The 25,397-nt window shown below is 40.8% G+C and overlaps 1 protein-coding gene across 1 annotated transcript in view; it reads left to right on the top strand.

The window, feature by feature from the left end:
* Positions 1 to 25,397, top strand: part of LOC124615852 (beta-hexosaminidase subunit beta-like) — a 171,253-nt gene that overhangs the window by 135,092 nt on the left and 10,764 nt on the right. The window contains exons 7-8 of the mRNA XM_047144008.1: positions 8,988 to 9,204; positions 20,543 to 20,716. Of these exons, the coding sequence (XP_046999964.1) occupies positions 8,988 to 9,204; positions 20,543 to 20,716 (391 nt within the window). The remainder of the gene's footprint in view (positions 1 to 8,987; positions 9,205 to 20,542; positions 20,717 to 25,397) is intronic.

The raw sequence follows: 25,397 nt of genomic DNA, 5'->3' as shown, positions 1-25,397 counted from the left end.
TGAGTTAGCAATCCTGCTACTCAAATAAAAACTTTACAGTCTACATATACAGTGTTGAAAGATGATGTGCAAAAACTGAATAGGTGAATAGAGAACCTTGCAATAGTGTCTAAAGAAAACAGTGATCAACAATTAGCTGACCAGGCTACGAAAGTCAAGAAAGAGTTCAGTGACTGGCTAGAGGTGAAAGACAATGTGACTGAGGATCACATTAATATGAAGGTAAAAGATGCAATCCAGCAAGTGAGCAACAGCACAGATTTGAGTAACAATCAGGATGCTGAAGTGATTAAAACAAACCAGACCAGACAGATGAAAAACTAAAAGTTGAGCTATCACACTGAAAACATACATATTTATATATAAAAACAAAGATGAGGTGACTTACCGAACAAAAGCGCTGGCAGGTCGATAGACACACAAACAAACACAAACATACACACAAAATTCAAGCTTTCGCAACAAACTGTTGCCTCATCAGGAAAGAGGGAAGGAGAGGGGAAGACAAAAGGAAGTGGGTTTTAAGGGAGAGGGTAAGGAGTCATTCCAATCCCGGGAGCGGAAAGACTTACCTTAGGGGGAAAAAAGGACAGGTATACACTCGCACACACGCACATATCCATCCACACATGTGGATATGTGCGTGTGTGCGAGTGTATACCTGTCCTTTTTCCCCCCTAAGGTAAGTCTTTCCGCTCCCGGGATTGGAATGACTCCTTACCCTCTCCCTTAAAACCCACTTCCTTTTGTCTTCCCCTCTCCTTCCCTCTTTCCTGATGAGGCAACAGTTTGTTGCGAAAGCTTGAATTTTGTGTGTATGTTTGTGTTTGTTTGTGTGTCTATCGACCTGCCAGCGCTTTTGTTCGGTAAGTCACCTCATCTTTGTTTTTATATATAATTTTTCCCACGTGGAATGTTTCCTTCCATTATATTGAAAACATACATAGCAATGTGCATTTCTGATCTGGAATGAGAAATGTCAAGTAAGATGGTAGGAGGCAACACAGTACATCGAATTAACACATAGTAATGCACCAAGCATTTTGGGTACTTATGGACACCTGTATGATTACTGTACTGGGAACTACAGCCCACAAAGAGAACTACCCACACCAGCTAATGTTATGGGGGCAGCTCTGTCTGTGCTGAGTGTTATGGTAGTAGAAAGTCTTATCAAACATAAACAGTTTCAGGCATTTAACACTGAAAAATGATTCGTTTTCCTGGTCATTTTTATTAAAAGCTTTCACAATACACCACCCAGTACCTGGACACAAAAGCAAAAAGTGCAATTTATTGTTTCTCATGCCCAAGGAGATGCCAGAATGTGGCCCAACAACATGATAGACAGATATCATACTATCAAATAGTTGAAAAGGGCATTTTTGCTAAATACTGGTTGCCCCGCATTCAGGAATGCCTGTATTCTGAGGTTTACAGCCCAGAAGTATATAATTCCAAGGGAGGAAGCTTACGAAAGTACTTTGAAAAGTATAGCAACAAAACAAGGTATTGGGATGAAACAATTACAAGCTGAGACATAATCAGGTTGTTGAAATTAAGAGTACCTAGCTATATGAAAGATAAGGTCATTAATGAGGATGACTTTGAGAAGTACCATTATGTGCTAGACACTGAATAATCTGCTGTGCTCTCGACTGTGACATCGTATGAAAATGAGCTCATGCACGTTGGTCCTTTATTTAAATCTCTGTACATACATGTTCGGCTTTAAATTTTGAATTCCAGTATAGCATATCTCTCATCTTAGGATAGCTCAGTTTTATCCTCCAGTTTCAATGTAGGCCTGTCCTCACAGTTTCTCAGGTTTAACTGAATGTGCTTACTGTGTTCATCTTTTGGTCTTCTTCTCTGATTTTTATCTGCCATGCTTCCCTCCAGTACTAAATTGGTGATCTGTTGATGTCTCAGAATTTGTCCTACCAAAAAATCTTTCTCTAGCCAGGTTGTCCCACAAATTTCTTTTCTCCCCAGTTCTCCTCATTAGTTACATGATCCACCCATCTAATTTTCAGCATTCTTCTGTAACACCACATTTCTAAAGCTTCTATTCTCTTCTTGTCTAAATTGTTTATCAGCAATGTTTCACTTCTGTACATGGCAGCTACACTCCAACAAATACTTTCAGAAAACACTTCCTGACACTTAAATGTATAATCGATGTTAAAAAATTTGTCTTCTTTAGAAACACTTTTCTTGTCATTGTCAGTCTACATTTTATATCCTCTCTACTTTGGCAATCATCTGTTATTTTGCTGGCCAAATAGCAAAGCTCATTTACTACTTTAAATGTCTCATTTCCTAATCTAATTCCCTCAGCATCACCTGATTTAATTCGACTACATTCCATTATCCTGGTTTTGATTTTGTTGATATTCATCTTGTACTATGCTTCTGAGACACTGTTCACTCTGTTCAACTGCTCTTCCAAGTCTTTTGCAGTTTCTGACAGCATTACAATATCATTAGCAACCGTCAATGTTTTTAATTCCTACTACAAATTTTTCTTGTTGTTCCTTTACTGCTTGCTCAATGTACAGATTGAATAATATCAGTGACAGGCTACAACTCTATCTCACTCCCTTCTCAATCATTGCATCCCTTTCATGTCCCTGGTCTCTTATAACTGTCGTCTGGTTTCTGTACAAGTTGTAAATAACCTTTTGCTCCCTGTGTTTTACCCATGCTGCCTTCAGAATTTCAAGGAGAATATTCCATTCAACATCATCAAATGCCTTCTCTAAGTTTACAAATGCTATAAACATAGGTTTGCCTTTCCTTAATCTGTCTTCCAAGAAAAGTCATAAGGTCAGTATTGCCTCACGCATTCTTTTCTTGGGAATTCAAAATGATGTTTCCTGAGGTTGGCTTCTATGTTTTTCCAATTCTTGTTAGCATTTCACAACAATGACTTATTAAACTGATAGTTCAGTAATATTCACACCTGTCAGCACCTGCTTTCTTTGGAATTGGGGCCAGTACATTCTTTTTTAAGTCTGAGGGCATTTCAGCTGTCTCATACATGATGCACACCATATGGAAGAGTTTTGTCATGGCTGGCTGTCGCAAGGCTGTCAGTAATTCTGACAGAATGTCGGCTATCCTTGTTTTGACTGAGCTCTTTCGTGCTCTCTCCAATTCTTCTCATAGTATCATATCTCTAATTTCATTCCTTTTATATACTTCTTTCACCTTTCAGTTTTCCTTTCTTTGCGTAGGAGAGGTTTTCCATCTGAGCCCTTGATATTCATACAGAGTCTTCTCTTTTCTCCAAAGTCACCTTTAATTTTCCTGTTGGCAGTATCTATCTGAATCCATACATTTGTTCTGTAGCCATTCCTGCTTAGCCACCTTGCACTTCTTGTCAATCACATCCAAGCAAGACATGTGTGTTCTTATTTGGGAATAATGGAAACACCAATCACAAAAGAGTAGCCAACAGCTGTACAAACAGTTTCTCTGCATCCCAAATGTGTTCGAGACCTTTCTTTTGGGATTGCTCATGTATAACTGTGAAGCACTATGTAGAAAAATCTACACAAGCATTCAGATAGCACAATGAGATCCATACAAGATAGAAGTAATTACCTTAATTATAGGTGTGTGTGTGTGTGTGTGTGTGTGTGTGTGTGTGTGGTATAGCTTGACTTGTTCCATATCCCTAATGTCATGTGGGGGCTGATGACCTTAGCAGTTTAGTCCCCCTTAAACATCCCAACAACCACCACCACCACCACCTAATTTCATGGCAAAATTTATGCAACATGATGTGTAAGTGAATGAAATAAACTGAAAGCATCCCGGCCAAAAATGTTGTTGGTATTCCACCAACTAATGACCAAAAAGGAAAATCCATTAACACTCTTATATGAAACTTCAACCTGAAAGGTTCATCACACCTGTAAATTATATCCACTGTATATCACAATTTTCTTGAAAAAGAAAGATGATCCAAGAGCTAAATACTTATTCCAATTGTTAATTGATGTAGAAGCTCCTATGCCCACTTAAAATACTATTGCTTTGTCTAGCAAGTTTTGTGGATCACCCATTTCTGGATTGACTTAAGTTAGAATTTTATGTACTGAATCACCATTGTGCAGCTTCTTACCCTTAAGAGAAGCACGGGAATTATGAGCACTGCTAATGTGACCATATTTTGCACAATAGAAACAGATTTTTAATCATGGTGTGGCTGTGGTACAATATGTTTTGTATGAGATGGTAATAATACTCGGTGCAGTGAGTATGTGATGCTGTACAGTGATTAGAATTGGCAGAGGTTGATTTCTGAAATCGAACTACAATATGGAGAACTCATTTATCTATTTTGTTCCACAGTGGAGTACTTCCACAGCATCTGTTGTTTACAGTTGCTGTCTGTAACTGTAGCCTGCTTTCTTGCTGGCTGAGCCAGTTGGTCATCTCATGTAGCCATGTGCATTGCAGAAACTTTATTGCATTTATGAGAATTTCATCCCAAGATGGATCAAAAACTTGAAAGCTTGAGGTAGGCACTTCGTTGTCTAATGTCTAGCAAATAACCTGCTCCATGATTATGGAATCAGGATTTGTATTGTTCATTTGCACACACAAAAAAAGATGAATCAAACCTTTAACATCTGATACCCAGTCATGATATAATTCAGATGGCAACTTCTGACAATGATAATCCTAATCTGTAAAACAATATATCTCATTTGCAACTATAACACTCTGTAAGCATTTCACAAATCCTGGAGAATGACACCATGATGGGATCATCATGGGTATCTAATTTTCTGATATGACATGGTGCATCATGTGATGATTAAGAATATTTACTTTGAAAATAGCCAAATGATATTGCTGAAGATGTAGCAGTCATGGCTGCTATCTGTTGCAGAAGTGATGCCATTTGTTGGTTTGTTCGTTGTGGTCTTCAGTCCTGAGACTGGTTTGATGCAGCTCTCCATGCTACTCTATCCTGTGCAAGCCTCTTCATCTCCCAGTACCTAGTGCAGCCTCCATCCTTCTGAATATGCTTAGTGTATTCATCTCTTGGTCTCCCTCTACGATTTTTACCCTCCACGCTGCCCTCCAGTACCAAATTGGTAATCCCTTGATGCCTCAGAATGTGTCCTACCAACCGATCCCTTCTTCTAGTCAAGTTGTGCCACAAACTCCTCTTCTCCCCAATTCTATTCAATACCTCCTCATTACTTATGTGATCTACCCATCTAATCTTCAGCATTCTTCTGTAGCACCACATTTCGAAAGCTTCTATTCTCTTCTTGTCTAAACTATTTATCATCCATGTTTCACTTCCATACATGGCTACACTCCATACAAATACTTTCAGAAACGACTTCCTGACACTTAAATCATACTCGATGTTAACAAATTTCTCTTCATCAGAAACTCTTTCCTTGCCATTGCCAGTCTACATTTTATATCCTCTCTACTTCGACCATCATCAATTATTTTGCTCCCCAAATAGCAAACCTCCTTTACTACTTTAAGTGTCTCATTTCCTAATCTAATTCCCGCAGCATCACCTGACTTAATTCAACTACATTCCATTATTCTTGTTTTGCTTTTGTTGGTGTTCATATTATATCCTCCTTTCAAGACACTGTCCATTCTGTTCAACTGCTCTTCCAAGTCCTTTGCTGTCTCTGACAGAATTACAATGTCTTCGGCAAACCTTAAAGTTTTTATTTCTTCTCCATGGACTTTAATACCTACTCCGAACTTTTCTTTTGTTTCCTTCACTGCTTGCTCAATATACAGATTGCATAGCATTGGGGAGAGGCTACAACCCTGTCTCACTCCCTTCCCAACCACTGCTTCCCTTTCATGTCCCTAAACTCTTATAACTGCCATCTGCTTTCTGTACAAATTGTAAATAGCTCTTCGCTCCCTGTATTTTACCCCTGCTACCTTCAGAATTTGAGAGTATTCCAGCCAACATTGTCAAAAGCTTTCTCTAAGTCTACAAATGCTAGAAACATAGGTTTGCCTTTCCTTAATCTAGCTTCTAAGATAAATCGTAGGGACAGTATTGCCTCACGTGTTCCAACATTTCTATGGAATCCAAACTGATCTTCCCCAAGGTCGGCTTCTACCAGTTTTTCCATTCGCCTGTAAAGAATTCGCATTAGTATTTTGCAGCTATGACTTATTAAACTGATAGTTTGGTAATTTTCACATCTGTCAACACCTGCTTTCTTTGGGATTGGAATATTATATTCTTCTTGAAGTCTGAGGGAATTTCGCCTGTCTTATACATCCTGCTCACCAGACGGTAGAGTTTTGCAGGACTGGCTCTCCCAAGGCTGTCAGTAGTTCTAATGGAATGTTGTCTACTCCCGGGGCCTTGTTTCGACTTAGATCTTTCAGTGCTATGTCAAACTCTTCACGCAGTATCATATCTCCCATTTCATCTTCATCTACCTCCTTTTCCATTTCCGTAATATTGTCTTCATAACTTCACCCCTGTATAGACCCTCTATATACTCCTTCCACCTTTCTGCTTTGCCTTCTTTGCTTAGAACTGGGTTTCCAACTGAGCTCTTGATATTCATGCAAGTGGTTCTCTTTTCTCCAAAGGTATCTTTAATTTTCCTGTAGGCAGTATCTATCTTACCCCTAATGAGATAAGCCTCTACATCCTTACATTTGTCCTCTAGCCATCCCTGCTTAGCCATTTTGCACTTCCTGTCGATTTCATTTTTGAGATGTTTGCATTCCTTTTTGCCTGCTTCACTTGCTGCATTTTTGTATTTTCTCCTTTCATCAATTAAATTCAATATCTCTTCTGTTGCCCAAGGATTTCTACTAGCCTTCGTCTTTTTATATACTTGATCCTCTGCTGCCTTCACTATTTCATTCCTCAAAGCTACCCATTCTTCTTCTACTGTATTTCTTTTCCCCATTCCTGTCAATTGTTCCCTTATGCTCTCCCTGAAACTCTGTACAACCTCTGGTTTAGTCAGTTTATCCAGGTCCCATCTCCTTAAATTCCCACCTTTTTGCAGTTTCTTCAGTTTTAATCTACAGTTCATAACCAATAGATTGTGGTCAGAGTCCACATCTGCCCCTGGAAATGTCTTACAATTTAAAATCTGGTTCCTAAATCTCTGTCTTACCATTATATAATCTATCTGAAACCTTTTAGTATCTCCAGGGTTCCTCCATGTATATAACCTTCTTTCGTGATTCTTAAACCAAGTGTTAGCTATAATTAAGTTATGCTCTGTGCAAAATTCTACCAGGCGGCTTCCTCTTTCATTTCTTAGCCCCAATCCATTTTCACCTACTACGTTTCCTTCTCTTCCTTTTCCTACTGTCGAATTCCAGTCACCCATGACTATTAAATTTTCATCTCCCTTCACTACCTGAATAATTTCTTTTATTTCATCATACATTTCGTCAACTTCTTCATCATCTGTAGTAGCTTACCCACACTCCTATTTTTTTATTCATTATTAAACCTACTCCTGCATTACCCCTATTTGATTTTGTATTTGTAACCCTGTATTCACCTGACCAAAAGTCTTGTTCCTCCTGCCACCGAACTTCACTAATTCCCACTATATCTAACTTTAGCCTATCCATTTCCCTTTTTAAATTTTCTAACCTACCTGCCTGATTAAGGGATCTGACATTCCACACTCCGATCCCTAGAATGCCAGATTTATTTCTCCTGATAACGATGTCCTCTGGCGTAGTCCCCGCCCGGAGATCCGAATGGGGGACTATTTTACCTCCGGAATATTTTACCCAAGAGGACGCCATCATCATTTAATCATACAGTAAAGCTGCATGCCCTCAGGAAAAATTACGGCTGTAGTTTCCCCTTGCTTTCAGCCGTTCGCAGTACCAAAACAGCAAGACCATTTTGGTTAGTGTTACAGGGCCAGATCAGCCAATCATCCAGACTGTTGCCCCTGCAACTACTGAAAAGGCTGCTGCCCCTCTTCAGGAACCACACATTTGTCTGGCCTCTCAACAGATACCCCTCCGTTGTGGTTGCACCTACAGTACGGCTATCTGTATCGTTGAGGCACGCAAAGGCACGCAAGCCTGCCCACCAACAGCAAGGTCTATGGTTCATGGAGGGGGGGGGGGTGGCATTTCTTGGTATTTCATGATTATATGTTGATGGTGTTGCTCCTCAAGGAACTTCAGCAGTTCTAGAGTTGTGGGGTCAATCTTGTAGCACTGTGGATTCAAACACAATGAGTGAATGAATGAATGTACAGTATTGTTACCACTGCTGTGATGTGGTGCATGTCATGTTTATTGAATACCAAGCACAATAATGGATTACACAAAATGTAAGTCCAGCTGCACAGGACCAAGCTCAGATATAGTCCTTGGTAAACAGCAAGCAAGAGTCTGGCCAACACAATAATCTGTGGTGAGTCTGTGGAATATGCAAAAGTTGTCATCAATGAAGCAGCCGCAGCATAGTGACGTATTATCTAGCTAGCAAGCACATGAATCTGGTTGTGCTTTGCAGTATGGGCCTATTTACACCACTGTGGAAACCACTATTTAGAACCAAATAACTTTACTTAGAACCAGGAGTGTGTCACTGACTGGAGTGCCACTCTTAGTGTAAGCCACTGCAGTAGCAGCACATTGTGGTGGCATGATCTGATAAACATTGTAGTCTAAGAATTTATTTGGATGTTGTTGTTGACAGATACAACATTTTTCATAGTTTGTAATTTTCATTTAATGTGTTTCCTTTAAACTCTAGTATTAGTATATTTAAATATGAATTGAAATATGAATCAAATATGCTAAATGTATATAGTGATGAAAACTCGTAGTCATCAATATTTACACTTTACTTATATAAATATTGGAGAATGTACAAGATTATTATTGTCTATTATTAATATTTTCAATATGTTCCATTGACATTTTGTACAATAATGCTAGTCAAAATTCATCATTCCTGTAAAATGTTTCAGGGAAAGCAACCAAGATGTTTTAGACTTTATGGATCAGCATAATATTACAGAAAGCAAATATCTTGAAAGTTATTATATACAAAGGATTCTTGGCATTGCATCAGATCTCAATGCCAAGTCCATAGTGTGGCAGGAGGTCTTCGACAATGGAGTTGAACTTAGTGCTGACACTGTTGTCCAAATTTGGAAATTTGGCCGAAGAAAAGAACTGAATGCTGTAAGAAATTTTTCATCTAACATGTGATTTTCAATAGCAGCTAGAATTTATTTAAACATTAAATACAAATGTAAACTGTTTTACATTGCAATTTAAAACAGATCAATTAGACACTATTAAGCTCCCTATTCATTGTCTCCAGAAGAGCTACCTGCAGTAAATTAAGGAGTAAGCTGTGTATTTCTGTACAACTTTTTTTTTTAAACAGACAAAAATAAGAGAATGGTCTCAATTTTTAACACCAAGCAACATTTCAGTTTGCATGAAGCTAATAACATACAAGTGTGTATGTGTAAAGAACTACTTATAGTGAATAAAACACGATTGACATGCATGTTATTGTCAAAATAAAATAAGAAAAACAACTGAGGAGTGATTTGATTTTGAATCCTCAGTTTTGTATTGCTGTCAAAGAAAAGTGAAATAGACAAGAAAGAGGAATGATGCCTATAATTATTTGTACATGAATCTTCATATAAACTACAACCGAACATATGATTGGCAGGAACAAGCAGTTCTCCCTCATTGATTTATTCAGTCACCAAGTCTGTTCTATAGCTCTCAACAAGGACAAACCTCAGGAATGTGGTATGAACAATGACATTCATAAAAAAGGTATGAGGCTGTTACAAATGGAATTCATTATAAACTATCATTTCACTAATGCATCCATTGGCATCCACCTGTAACAGTAGGAAAACATAAATTGTGGAAAGGCAGGAGGGGGGCAGTGGGGGGGGGGGGGGGGGGGGGGGAGGAGGGACAAGAAGTGGGGTAAGGGGGGACGAATTAAGACTCAGAACTGAATGTGTTATATCATACACTGGAGCCCATTATTTTGTCACTGTGCTCAGCTGTGAATTCTTTGCTATAGCTCTAAAAATGGTCTTTGTATTTCAGTCTTTGTTAGTTTCGATGTTTGACAATATTATGAAAATGACAGTTGCTATTCACCATATAGTGGAGATGCTGAGTCACAGATATGCACAATAAAAAGAGTGCCAAACAAAGCTTTCGGCCTGACGGGTCTTCATCAGAATTAGACAACATACACAAACACCATCAAGCAAACAGAACTCATACACACATGGCGACAGTCCCTGGCTGTCAGAGACTGTGATCACAAGTGTGCGTGAGTGCGCGCACATGCGTGTGTGTGTGTGTGTGTGTGTTTTTTTTCATTATTCTGTTGTCACTCAACCCTGGATTTTAAAGTGTTTTAGTTTTGATATTCACAATTTTATATCAATACTTACTGCATGGTATGTAAGAACATTGATAAAACTCCCATCTGCTAACTTGATATGTATAATAATAGACAGTACAAACACCATTTTAATTGTTTTTCCCTTATAAACAGATTAGAGTTAAATGAAACACAAATATGGAGAAAAGATGAATAGGTCCTAGATTCAAGTGCCTAGTGCCAAGAAAGGAGAGATTTGTCTGATGCAGGGGTCAGGATGTAACATATTTAACCATATTATGAACAATGCCACCATCACCAGTAATACCTCCACTTCAAAAGCTGCCACTCATTCCATACCAAGAAGTCCCTTCCATACAGCCTAGCCAACTGTGGCCATTGCATCTGTAATGATGAGCAGTCCCTCTCCAAACATAACAAGGGTCTCACTGGGGCATTCACAGCCTGAAATTACCCTCCCAATTGTACAGAAACAGAGCTCCCATACCTTATCTCTCCAGTCAACCACTACTTCCCAAAGTCCACTGTCTGGCCACAAAGGAGCATTTCTGTCATGATGCAGTATCACTCAGGACTGGAGCAGGCAAATCATATTTTCCACCAGCATTTTTACTACCTCTTGTTGTACTCCAAAATGAGGACTGTTCAACCTGTTATACTTTCCACCCCTCCAACAGTGGTATTCCATTCCCCACTGAACTTACACAATATCCTTGACCGTCATTACTCCACCCCTGCTCCCAACCCCTTGCCTCATGGTTCTTATCCACGTAATAGACCCAGATACAAGACTTGACCTACACATTCTCCCTCCACCATGTACTCCAGTCCAGACACAAGCATCACCTACCCATCAAAGGTAGGGTTACATGTGACAGTTGTTATGTGATCTAGAAATAAGCTGCAGCCACAGTGCTGAGTACTATTTGGGTATTACAACCAACATGCTGTCTGTCCACATGAATGGCCACTGAAAAGCTAGGGCCAACAGACAGCTGGACCATCCAGTTGCTGACCACTCTGCCCCACACATTATTCTTAACTTCAATGACTACTTCACAGCCTATGCCATCTGGATGCTTCCTTCCAAGACCACCTTTTCTGAACTGTGTAGGAGAAAACTCTCCCTACAACATGTCCTACATTCTCGTAACCCACCTGGCCACAACCTTTATTAGTCACTGTCCTTCACTCACCACCTCCTTATCTGCTCCCACTCCAGCATTACACAGCCTTCTATTCCACCAACACTCCCACAGACATTTTACTTCTCTTCTTTCCTGCTCCATTTCCCCCCACCTTTCCCCCTCCTGAATGCACGAAGCTGTCCTACCCCTTCCCCACCATGTGCCTGTGTGGTCCCTGTATGCTTCTGCAAGCAGCAGTCTTCTGTCCCCCACACCTACTGTGCTAACCCTCTTCCTCCCCACCCTGGCCTGCTTAGTAGCCCCCCCCCCCCCCACCACCACCACCACCTCCACTACACAGGTTGCTTCTCCCATCATGAACATTTGCTCACAGTCTGCCCTTGGTGGCCAGATCGTGGTTCTGTGTGTGTCTACTTTTTTTAATACTGTCCAGTTTACTGCAACAAAAATTAAAATGCATAAATTTTACTGATAAAATAGGATAATTAGTAAACAATAAACAAATAAAAACAGCAACATGCATAACATTTAGGTTCCAAAGAGTAACTGTAGCAGGAATGATAACACATTGAAATTGGTATAAATGTTTTATACAAATAGTTCTCCACAGCTCCCATGAATTTTAGGAAGTTTATGATGACTAAAATGTTGACATATTAGCAATTTATTTAAAAATTAATAATTTCAGAGTGTTATTTAGGTTCATACATGTTTTCGACATGAAGCATGATAACAGTTCATCATAATTAATTTCAAATAAATCTTACTACACAACCAATTTTGACTTCTTAAACACTCTGAAGTTCCTGATGTTGAAATTGTTGGTTGTCAATGTAAGTGATTTTCTTAAGTGTGGGAGAAAACACAGCAACTATTGATTAACAATATTCCACATTCTATTCGCTCTATTAGACACTAGTTTGAAACATACAATGCGTGCACAGACCACAAAATTATCAAACAACTAAACATTTATAATTATTTTAGCCATGGTAGAGTATTTAGTAAATGATATGTTGGGCTGCCTTGATAAAAATCACTTCAAGCTTCTGTAGAGCATCAGTAACCCAAGGCACAAAGATCGTATTTTGCATACTTTCACTCCGTGTTTTCCTATGGAAATATGGTCTGATATAATTTAGTTTAGTTATTTTTATATTCCATGGGTCAAAATTGCAGTCTCTTGCTATGATATCAAAGGAGTCATTATTACACTTACATTACAGTTTCTCATTGAAAAATATGGCAATGTACTGATGACTTACATGATTGTGTCAGTTTTTTAATGGAGTTAAAGTAAATAAAACATATCATGTCTCTGTGAAAGTAGTCTCCACTCCTCCTTTCGTAGTTATGAACCTGATTGCTCAATGTTGAAAATTCTCGGTGGGATTTTAGAAAGCACACACGTTCACAAATTTATAAGTGAAAAGTGTCATTATTTCAAATTCTTTAAAGATTTTCCTGCATGGCATTCTATGAGGGAGACTATCATAATTCTAATAGCTCTTTTTTTTAAGTATGTTTTGCCATACTTGTTGCCCCAGAAGGTTACACCATATCTGAGAAAGCTGTTAATATATGCGTAGCAGTTGCATAACAGTGATTCACTGCTGCATCATTCTTAGCACATAACATTTACTTAGTTTTCTGTTCAGAAGAGTGGGGACAGTAGGTGCGGTCAGTGCTTGAATACTGATTGGCCCAGAAGTCAGAACATGTGCAGTGAAGGCAACAATAAAACAAAGAAAAGAAGAGAGACAAAAGGAAGTAAAGCAAAGTGTATAGACTTGGCCAGGATGAAATAACAGCAATATGGAAAGGAAACGATATATTGCTATTTACCTTATAGTGGAGATGTTGAGTCACTCCCACACACACACACACACACACACACACACACACACACACATAAAGACTGCTAAATATTAAAGCTTTTGGGCAAAGTCATTTTGCAGTAGAAAACACAACTGCCACAGTCTAGTGCCCTGAGACAGTGGCCACGTACATGTTTGTTTTCTTCTGTAGAATAAGGAGTTCATCAGAAAGCTTTAATATTCTTGCAGTATTTTTCAGTGTGCCTGGATTTGACTCAGTTCCTCCTCTATATTGTGCTTAGCAATCTGTACTTTCCATATTGTTGTCATACCATTTTTCCTTATTTGTGACCAAAGTATTATCTGTAAACTGTTTACTTGCCTCATTTAGTGTCTCAAGATACTTTCTGCTGTAGATCATCCTCGGTGCATCCTTTTATTGAAATGCTCATATCGTCAGCAAACATAACTGCATCTGCTGTCGTCAAATGGTATGGCAAATCATTTATTTATACCAGGAATAACAGATATTCTAACATGAAATGCTGAGGAACTCCATAACTTTTTTCTTTTTTTTTGTGTAACCTGAAAGCTGTTCCTTGCCTTTATGACACATTTGTACTCTATGAAGTCAGTCAGAGAGATAGGGCTTCAATCAATCCTAGGCCAATCCCCAGACCTCATAAAAACCTAGTTTCATAATCAGTAAGCATTGCTGATGACATCAAATACCTTGGATTAATCTAAGAATATCCCACAGCTTAATTGATTACTATTGGAGGCAGTTAGGACCATTCTCATGAATTTTGCTGTTGATCATTTTTTGTAATCCACTCTGAGCATTAGTCCCTATTTTATTTTTATTCAGTAAATCAGCTAATCTTTCATACATTACTGTTATGATTGCCTCCAAAAATACTTGTCAATAGTGCCAGTGGTTTATGATTATTTATGTCTGATGAACTATTCTTTTTATGGACTGGATTTATTACAGATAGTTTAAGCTGTGACGGAAACACCACTATACTGAAATTGTTATTAGTGATGTCAGGATAGCATTTCTTACCCCACACTCTTTTACTGGGTACAGAAACATTGTCTTTTCACTGAGTGCTACTTCTACCTTTTATTATTTGAATTGCACACATTTTTAATTGGGTTTGTGCATTGTTTGTGTAATTCTCATTTAATAAATTGGCAATCTGTTGAGTATCATCTATTTCTTTCCCTTTACTTTTAATTGTGAGATAATGGGTCCTAGTTTTACAATTTTCATGTTATTACCTATAACCTTCCACATTGATTCTGTTTTGTTGCTTCCCCTGCTGTTGTATGAATCATTTCTCAGACTTTGTGCTATCAGCAAAGCTTTTCTATAGACACCCCAGTATTTTCTAAGATGTGTTTTTATAGCGTTCATTTTGACTTGTCTGCTATGGTTTCTAAGGATAACTGCTGATTTTTTATCCCATGTGTTTGATTTTTCAGTGATTTTAATTATTTTTAATGGGAATGCCACATTCTAGATCATCATTTTGGCCTCCGTGCCAATGCATCCATTCTAGTATACTATTAAAAATCCTTGTGTTGTTGTCATTAACAAATCTTATCTGTACATATTTTTCAACAATTGCACATTTCTCATTGTTGTCAATCTTTATTACCATTCTTTATGCCATATGGTCAGAAAACTAGTATTTGTTAATTCAATATTATACTCATAGTCCTGTTTGTTGATAAACATCTGTTATTACATTTTCAATAAACAGTACCACAGTAAAAATTCACAATGGGGGCTATGATCTCTTAGCAGCAGTCTCCATTTACCTGGTTATTAAATATATGGGTCATAATGGTGACATTCTAAATAAATTCGTGGACACATGTCTTTTAGTTTTGATAGAAACTTTTAAATAAAAACTATGAACTTCTCCAAATAATCTGAACTAAAACCACATTGTGCTATGTCAAATGAATTGCCTGTTTGCTCTAGATTAAGAGATGCCAATCTATAACTACATTTTTAACAATCAAAGCCAGTACATGTTTTTGATATTACAATTTTAGTAAAGTTACAATTACTGAAATTGATTACAGATCAAATGTCAAGCCATGGTGTACACAATACATAAGAAAAGCATATTGGCTATTCAGGAGAATAAAAAGCATAACATTTTAATTTTGAAAGTGCAGTAACAATATTTTTAACAATTTGGAATTATGAAATCATAATTTAACATATAATTACTTCTTAAAATTATTTACTAAATTTTCTATGAATTTATGTAGGTTGATCAACAATGTAGGAAAGGATAGAATGCTACTTACTGTAAACAAGATATGCCAAATTGCAGACAGGCATGGTTAGAAGAGACTCACATGTAGCACAGTATTTGTAAGAGAGAGAGAGAGAGAGAGAGAGAGAGAGAGAGAGAGAGAGAGAGAGACCTCCCACCCCCCGCCCCACACACACACACACACACACACACACACACACACACACACAACAGCAAGCACCCCTCACACATGCACACGACTATGAACTCCAGCATCTTGAGCCGAAATGCAACATCATGTGGGATGCAAGCAGCAGTTTGGAGGGTATGGGGAAGAGGAAGGGGTAGTAGTGTACAGGCGGGGAGAGAGATGAACGCTGTCTGGTGAAGTGTGCAGGGACTAGACTGCCAACTTGCACAGCATCAGGAGGCCGTGTTGCAGGGAGGTGGGGGAAAAAGGAACAAAAAAGGGGAGGAATGGGGAAAGACAGCCAGATGCATTGGCAGAGGGCTACCAATAAATGTGGTTGGAGATGAGAATGGGTAGGAGATTATATGACAGAGGGGGTGGAAACTGGTGGCTGGAGGGTATGGGAACAGTATGTTACTATAGGTTGAGGCCAGAATAATTATGGGAGTGAAGAAAGAGTTGTAAGGATAACTCCCCTCTGTGCACTTCGGAAAAGCTGGTGGTGGAGGGAAGGATCCAGATGGCTCAGGTAGTGAAGCAGCTGCAGGAACCTGTGTGTCTCATACTCAGTGCTCATTAATACACAACACAGAAACTTCCCTGTGAATACCATTTAAAATGACCTCCAGTTCACACAGTTTACTGTCTATACTTTGCACATTTTGAGGCAATGTATAGTTTCACTTATTCCACTTCCCTGAAGGATCCACAAACCATAATAAAATAATGAAAATATGATATTTCATAACTTACACCTTAACTCATTTCACTTCCTTGGAATAGTTCATGGAATACATGGATAAATTAAGGAGTGAAGCAGTTGAGGATCAAGTAGGTAAAAAAACAAGGGCTGGTAGAAATCATTGGGTAACACAAGAGATATTGGATTTAATTGTTGAAAGGAGGAAATATAAAAATGCAGTAAATGAAACAGGCAAAAGGGAATACAAATGTATAAAAAATGATATATAAAAACAAAGATGAGGTGACTTACCGAACAAAAGCGCTGGCAGGTCGATAGACACACAAACAAACACAAACATACACACAAAATTCAAGCTTTTGCAACAAACTGTTGCCTCATCAGGAAAGCAGACGCTTGTGTCTGTATGTGTGGCTGGATATGTGCTTGTGTGTGAGTGTATACCTGTCCTTTTTTCCCCCTAAGGTAAGTCTTTCCGCTCCCGGGATTGGAATGACTCCTTACCCTCTCCCTTAAAACCCACTTCCTTTCGTCTTCCCCTCTCCTTCCCTCTTTCCTGATGAGGCAACAGTTTGTTGCGAAAGCTTGAATTTTGTGTGTATGTTTGTGTTTGTTTGTGTGTCTATCGACCTGCCAGCGCTTTTGTTCGGTAAATCACCTCATCTTTGTTTTTATATATAATTTTTCCCACGTGGAATGTTTCCTTCCATTATATTGTATAAAAAATGAGATTGACAGGAAGTGCAAAATGGCTAAGCAGTAATGGCTAGAGGGCAAATTTGAGAATTTAGAAGCATATATTACTAGGGGAATGGTAGATGCTGCCTCCAGGAAAATTAGAGAGACCTTTGGAGAAAAGAGAACCATCTGTATGAATTTTAAGAGCTCAGATGCAACACCAGTCCTAAGCAAAGAAGGGAAAGCAGAAAGGTGGAAGGAGTATATAGAGGGTCTACGCAAGGGACATGCACTTGAGGGCAGTATTACTGAAATGGAAGAAGACATAGATGAAGATGAGATGGGAGTTACGATACTGTGTGAAGAATTTGACAGAGCACTGAAAGACCTATGTTGAAACTAGGGCCTGGGAGTAGACACCACTCTGATAGAAATACTAATAGCCTTGGGAGAGCCAGCCACAAAAAACTCTCGCATCTGGTGAGCAAGATGTATCAGACAGGTGAAATATCCTCAGGCTTGAAAATACTAACGTGAATTCTTTACAGAAGAATAGAAAAATTTGTAGAAGCCAACCTTGGAGATCAGTTTGTATTCTGGAGAAATGTAGAAACACGTGAGGCAACTACGACGTGAGGCACACTATGACTTCTTATAGAAGATAAGATACGAAAAGGCAAACTTACATTTATAGCTTTTGTAGACTTACAGAAAGATTTTGACAATGTTGAATGGAACACTCTGTCAAATTCTAAAGGTGGCAGGGGTAAAATATAGGAAGCGAATGGCTGTTTAGAATATGTACAGAAACCATATGGTAATTATAAAAGTCAAGGGGTGTGAACGGAAAGCCGTGGTTGAGAAGCGAGTGAGACAGGGCTGTATCCTATCCGTGATGTTATTCAATCTGTATATTGGGCAAGCAGTAAAGCAAAAATAAGAAACATTTTGAGTAGGAATTAAAGTTCTGGCAGAAAAATAAAACTTTTGAGCTTTGCCAATGACATTGTAATTCAGTCAGACACAGCAAAGGACTTCGAAGAGCAGTGTAATGGAATGGACAGTATCTTGATAGGAGATGTAAGATGGACATCAACAAAAGCAAAATGAGGATAATGGAATGTAGTCAAATTAAATCAGGTGATGGTGAGGGAATTAGATTAGGAAATGAGACACTTGAAGTAGTAGATGAGGTTTGCTATTTGGGGAGCGAAATAACTGATGATGGTCGAAGTAGAGAGGATATAAAATGTAGTCTGGCAATAGTGAGAAAAGCATTTCTAAAGAAGACAAATTTGTTAACATAGAGTATAGATTTAAGTGTCTGGAAGACTTTTCTCAAAGTATTTTCATGGAGTGTAGCCATGTATGGAAGGGAAACATTGATGATAAACAGTTTAGAGAAGAAAACAGAAGATTTGAAATGTGGTGCCAATGAAGAATGGGTAGATCAAGTAACTAATGAGGAGGTACTGAACAGAATACAGGAGAAAATAAATTTGTGGCATGTCCTGACAAGAAGAAGGGATTGGTTGGTAGGTCGCATTTTTAGTGAATTATACTTACACTGAGGTCACAAAAGCCATGGGGCACCTCCTAATTTCACATTTGACCTCCTTTTGCCCAGAATAGTGCAACAACTCAACACGGCATGGACTAAACAAGTTGTTGGAAGTCACCTGCAGAAATATTGAGTCACGTTGCCTCTGTAGCTGTCCGTAATTGTGAAACTGCTGCTGGTGCAGGCTTTTGTGCACAAACTGACACGTTGATTATGTTCCATAAATGTTTGATGAGATTCATGTTGGGCAATCTCAGAGGTCTGATCATCATTCAAATCGTCCAGAATGTTCTACAAACCATCAAAACAATTGTGGCCCAGTGACATAGTGGATTATCATCCATAAAAATTCCATCATTGTTTGGGGACATGTAGTCCATGAATCACTGCAAGTGGTCTCCAGGTAGCTCAACATAACCATTTACAGCCAATGATCAGTTCAGTTAATCCAGAGGACCCAGTCCATTGCATGCTAGCACAACCCACACCATTATGAAGCCACCACCAGGTTGCACAGTGCCTTGTTGACATCTTCCGTCCATGGCTTCGTGGGGTGTGTGCCACACTCAAACTGTATCATCAGCCCTTGCCAAATGAAATTGGAACTCATCTGACTAGGCTATGTGTTTCCAGTCTTCTAGGGATGAATCAGTATGGTCACAAGTCCAGGAGAGGCACTGAGGGCAATGTCATGCTTTTAGCAAAGGCACTTGCATCGGTTAACTGCTGACAAAGCCCATTAATGCCAAATTTAGCCACACTGTCATAACGGATATGTTAGTCGCATGCCCACATTGAATTCTGTGGTTATTTCATGCAGTATTGCTTTTCTGTTAGCACTGACAACTCTACGCAAATGCTGCTGCTCTTGGTCACTAATTGAAGGCCGTTGGTAACTGTGTTGTCTGTGGTGCACAACAATGCCTGAAATTTGATGTTCTCAGCACACTCTTCATGCTGTGGATATTGGAATGTTGAATTTCCTAACAATTTCTGAAATGGAATGCCCCTTGCATCTAACTCTAACTACCATTCTGTGTTCAAAGTCTGTGAATTCCCATCATATGGCCATAATCACCTTGGAAACCTTTTTGCTTGAATCAACTGACTATAAATGACAGCTCTGCCAATCCACTGCCCTTTTCTACCTCGTGTACATGATTCAACTGCCATCTGTATATGTGCATATTGCTATCCCATGACTTTTGTCACCTCAGTGCATGTGTAAGAGTGACTATGCTAACAGTTTTTTTAGTTGCAAAGGAACTTAAATATTATTTACCTAAAAGAATTTGAACATGTAGGTATTGCTTCTATGACTCCTAGCTGTGCTACTTGTCTTCTGAGATCAATATCAGGACTATTTCATTCACTGTAGGTGCATTATTTTCCTCACTTCATGTATTTCAGTAGCTTCATGCTTATACAAAATTCACATACATTTACACACAAATTTATCTTAACAGTATCTTATATCTTTCTCTCCTTCATCTTCCAGTCATACCAATTTACTTAGGTCATCTTGAAAACACTTTATCCATAAAACATTTATCATGGCAAATTTACTCTCTCTGCTCGCTCTCTCTCTCTCTCTCTCTCTCTCTCTCTCTCTCTCTCTCTCTCTCTCTCTCTCTCTCTCTCTCTCCTTTTTTAAAAAACTAGTATATGAATTTAAATCAGGGGATGGCATAAAATTGAGTTATTCTGATGACTCACATTATGCAGTCTTTTTATGTAACTGTTAAAAACTTTTTTTAGGTAACTGCTGCTGGTCACTACACATTGCTGTCACAGTGCTACTATCTGGACCGCTTCAGATATTTTGGAGGAGACTGGCATAAATTTTACAACTGTGAGCCACTGGATTTCTCAGCAGACAATGTATCCCAGTATGATTTGGTGATTGGTGGGGAGGCTGCAATGTGGTCAGAAGTAAGTAAGCCACAACTCTGACTTCAGGAAAACTCTTTCACATTTAGTCAGGCTTGTTATTTTCTAATTGTCTTCCTATTTATCTAAGGAAAATATTAAAGTGTTTCTATTGTGTGCTTGAGTGAACACACAACTGTCTTCACTAAAGCATATTATTATTGTTACTACCATTACTACTACTACTACTACTACTACTGCTACTACTACTATTATTGTTCTGCCAGTTTCACACCCACAATGTAAAACATATCATCCATACATTGTTTTTTCACATTTTGGTAAATAATTGATGATGAATGATGTTGAATGAAACCATTGCATGAAGTGCAGCAAATTTTTCAAAAGTAAGATGTCCATTGAAACTTCCTGGCACATTAAGCATGTTCTTGGACCAGGACTTCCACCCTTATCTTTACATATACTCAATTTTATGTCTGAGCCATTGAAGAAGATTTCTTGACGGAACTAAAAATTTCAATTTTACAGTATTTGTTGTGATCATTCTTGTGTGTGATTGTGGGGCAATAGTGACATGGTTTCCCGGCTGCTTACTAATGTGTTTTTTACTGCACTTGGTAGTTCCTCTTCTTAATGTCAATTTTCATGTAATTATTCTTGTTTAGTAACATGATTGTTAAATGATGAACGCAGCACCATAACACTTGAAATATTTCCACATTTATTACAATGATAAGCTTTTACTTACGAATTTATATAGTTCACATATCACAGATCAGCACCTACATTACACAATTATTGAACAATTTCATTATGAAATTAGGTTATATAGTAAATGTTCATATGAACAATTTGTATCACAGTTGCAAATTGGTAATTCATAACAGTGTGCACACAACGTAATAATACATTTAGCTGGAATCATTTAGCTGACCTACAATACATTTTTCAGTTGGGAGTGGCTATAAAATGTGAACCAGTTGATTACTTAACCCAAACTCACTGGTTTTAACATGCAGCTGATTGCATGATGTTTACATTATGAATAACTGCCACAGACTGAAGGAAGCATTGACCTGTACATTTACACACATCAAAATAAGTTTTGAATCACCTAGGTTCCGAGAGTTATGGAACCTGTGGTAACTACAACCAGGACGGTTGCAGGGCAGCAATGACAGAAGGTGCGGTGGGACCTGCAGAGAGGCCCATGAACAACAACACAACGGAAGAGGATGGACACGACCAACGTAGGATGGAATGAATGCAACAAACCCAAATAACAGAGTCACAAGGAAACAAACTCGTACACGAACCAGGAAGTAAGCAGTCTAGCGCAAGGCGAGGTGTAAACCGACATAAGCAAGAGTAGACTGACTAGCTGAGTGAGTGGCCGGCATTTAAGTACGCTATCGGGGGCGCCGCTATTGGCCGCTGGAACCACGTGTTCCACTGTGGCACCCCCACACTAAAAGCGGGCCAGGAGGCGCTCGCCGCCACAGCTGAAGGCGCGATGTTGCAGAGACCTCTATGGGTCACCGACGTCCATGGCGTCTGGCGCGGTTTCAAATTCCGCGGCACGCGGTACCAGATCCCTCCTCCCTGAAACTTGCACGTAGGAGCGGAAACGCCCCGGACGGTGCCAAGGTGCGTGGCAGCAGGAAGAGGAACTGGGCATATCAACCGCTAGTGGCGGGGAGGAAGGGACGCCCCAGGTATCCATGACAGCTGATCCAGAGTCGATCCAGAGTCCAGGGCAGGGGAGGGAGCCGCCGATCCACCCGGAGGTGGAGAGGGCCAGTGGCAGGCCCACAGGGGGATGGCAACCGAGGGCTGAGGTGGTGACTAGAGGACCACGTCCGTACCCAAAGGAGGTAGGGAAAGAGGCGGCAGCGCGAGTCCTGTGGCAGCATGAGGGCAGAGCTGGTTATGATGGAGGTGCTCCAACCCTTTAGACGTCTGCACTGATGTAAGATGCCGCTCATGGGCCGCGACAACTGTGGCGGGTGTCCAACCCACCTTCGCCTGTACTCGCAGGCCCACATGGCCGTGCCAGGGGCATACTGCTGCGAGGGCTGGGAGTGGGGGCAGGATGAGGACGGCATCAGCAAATGGAGCAGGGTCCGAGTCTGTCACCCATGAAGGAGCTCTGCCAGACTGCGACCGTCAATTGGCGTAGTGCGATAGGTGCTCAAAAACAGGGTGAGGGCCAATGTGGTGGGAGATTTGTTGACCGCCTTCGTCAACTGTTGTTTAAAAGTGCAGACAAGCCTCTCCACTGCACCATTGGACGAAGGGTGGAAATGGGGGCTACAGATATGCTTGATACCGTTGGTCTGACAGAAGTTGTGGAAGGAGGATGCTGTGAATTGGGGACCATTATCAGAGACCAATGTGTGGGGCAGGCCCTCAATGGCGAGAACCTGGGCCAGGGCCATGAGTGTAGCCTCCATGGTGGTGGATGCCATTCGGACAACATATGGGTATTTGGAGTAGGCAGTAACGATGAGTAACCACATGGACCCCAAAAACGGGCCTGTAAAATTGACATGGATGCGATCCCAGGGCCGGCAAGGCACAGGCCAGGGTGCAAACAACTGAGGGGGACTTACCTAGTGACGCGTACAGACAGTACAGCCATGGCCCAGGTGCTCAATATCGCCATCAATGCCAGGCCAATACAGATGCTGGTCAGCCAAAACTTTCATATGGAACATATACCAGTGCCTGCGGTGTAACAAACTGAGCACTCAAAGCCGCAATTCCAGAGGGATGACCACCTGGTGGGCATCTGACTCTGTGGCCAACAGAAGGACATCATCGACCACAGGGAGCCTGTGGGACAGGTGGCGCCAGGGACTGAAATCGGACTGCATCCGATGAGTAACATAGGATGGCCACCCATGGACCATGTAGTTGAGAACCTGCCGCAAGACAGGGTCGCGGCGGGTAGCCGCAGCAACGTCAGCAGCCATAAGAGGAAGACCGTCCAGCGCATCCCGGCAGGCAGAATCAGTGTGAAAGCAGAGGACCTCCTGTTGGTCAGGCAGGATCGGGGCCCGCTGGGAGACATGACAAAGTGTCCACATTAGCATGGTGGGCGGTGGGCTTGTACCAGATGGTGTAAGTGTAATTACATAAAAATAATGCCCAGCGCTGGAGACATTGAGCCGCCTGCTCGGGAAGGTAAGAGTGGGGTCCGAAAAGTGTAACCAAGGGTTTATGATCCGTCAGGAGGGTGAACTTTGCCCCAAAGAGATAGGAATGAAAGTTCTGGACGGCAAACATGATCGCCAGGGCCTCCTTCTCAATTTGGGAGTAGTTCCGTTGTGCTGGGGTCAACGTCTTAGAGGCATAAGTGATGGGCTGATCAGAGCCATCGGCATCCTGGTGCGCGAGGATGGTCCCAATGCCGTATGCCGACGCATCAGCTGCCACAACCAAGGGGCGGTCTGGAGAGAAGGGAGTAAGGCAAGGGGCGGACTTCAGCATCGCCTTTAAATGGAGAAAAGCCTGGTCACAGGCAGGAGTCCAAACAAAAGGTACCCCTTTGCAACGCAAGTGATTGAGGGGTTGAGCAACGGAGGCAGCCTGAGCAAGAACTTTAAGTAATAAGTAACCTTGCCCAGAAACACCTACAGTTCCGATAAGTCCTTGGGATGCGGAAGGGCCTCAATGGCTGTGACATTATGACCTGAAGGGCAAATGCCATCTTTGCTAAGCCAGAGGCCCAAGAATTCCACTTCTGGTTGAAAAAAACAACACTTGTCCAGCCGACAGCGTAGACCAGCAGACTGCAGAGCGTGAAATAAGGCGCTGAGGTTTTGCAAATGTTCCTGGTGGGAACGCCTGGTGACCAAGATGTCATCCAGGTAATTTACACATGCAGGGATAGGCTGGGTAAGCTGCTCCAGGAATTGCTGGAAAATGGCCGGTGCTGAAGAGACACCAAAGGGAAGGCGCTTGTACTTATACAATCCGAAAGGCGTGTTGGTAACTATGATGTTCTGAGATTCGGCATCCAAGAGCAACAAAATACTCTCCCCCGGCAAGCTTGGCAGATCTTCCTGTTAGGGAATGGGGTAAGTGTCAATGAGGGACTGAGCATTGACTGTAGCACTGAAGTCCCCATACAGCCAGAGGGACCCATTGGGTTTCCGTATAACCACCAGTGGTGTTGCCCATGCACTGTAAGTTACAGGTTCCAGCATGCCAGGGGCTGGGAGCCGATCAAGTTCCTGCTTGACCGCTTGCCATAAGGCCACTGGAAGGGGCCGGGCCTGGAAAAAGTGAGGCTCTGCACCCGGCCGGAGGGTGATGTGCACCTGAAAGCCAGAAGCACATCCGAGATCCGGTGCAAACAACGATGCAAAAGTAGAGCACAGATCGTCCAAGTCCTGAAAGGGAACAGCCGTGGAAACAACCTTAACTTCCAGAATGAGATTTTCACTCTGCAGTGGAGTGTGCACTGATATGAAACTTCCTGGCAGATTAAAACTGTGTGCCCGACCGAGACTCGAACCCGGGACCTTTGCCTTTCGCAGGCAAGTGCTCTACCATCTGAGCTACTGAAGCACAACTGAACCAACTGGGACACCGCGATCACTGCCACCTGCAGTCGTGCCATAAAACACTCATTAGCCGCTTGAGCAATTTCAAAGAAGTGGGCAATTCGGAGAATGTCTTCCAAGGAGGAGTTGTCGAGTTCCAATGCCGCAGTACG

Source organism: Schistocerca americana, chromosome 5 (genome assembly GCF_021461395.2).
Source record: "Schistocerca americana isolate TAMUIC-IGC-003095 chromosome 5, iqSchAmer2.1, whole genome shotgun sequence".
In the NCBI taxonomy this organism is placed as follows: domain Eukaryota; kingdom Metazoa; phylum Arthropoda; class Insecta; order Orthoptera; family Acrididae; genus Schistocerca; species Schistocerca americana.
Note: the sequence above shows the minus strand (reverse complement) of the source record. Positions and strands in the feature narration are given on the sequence as shown.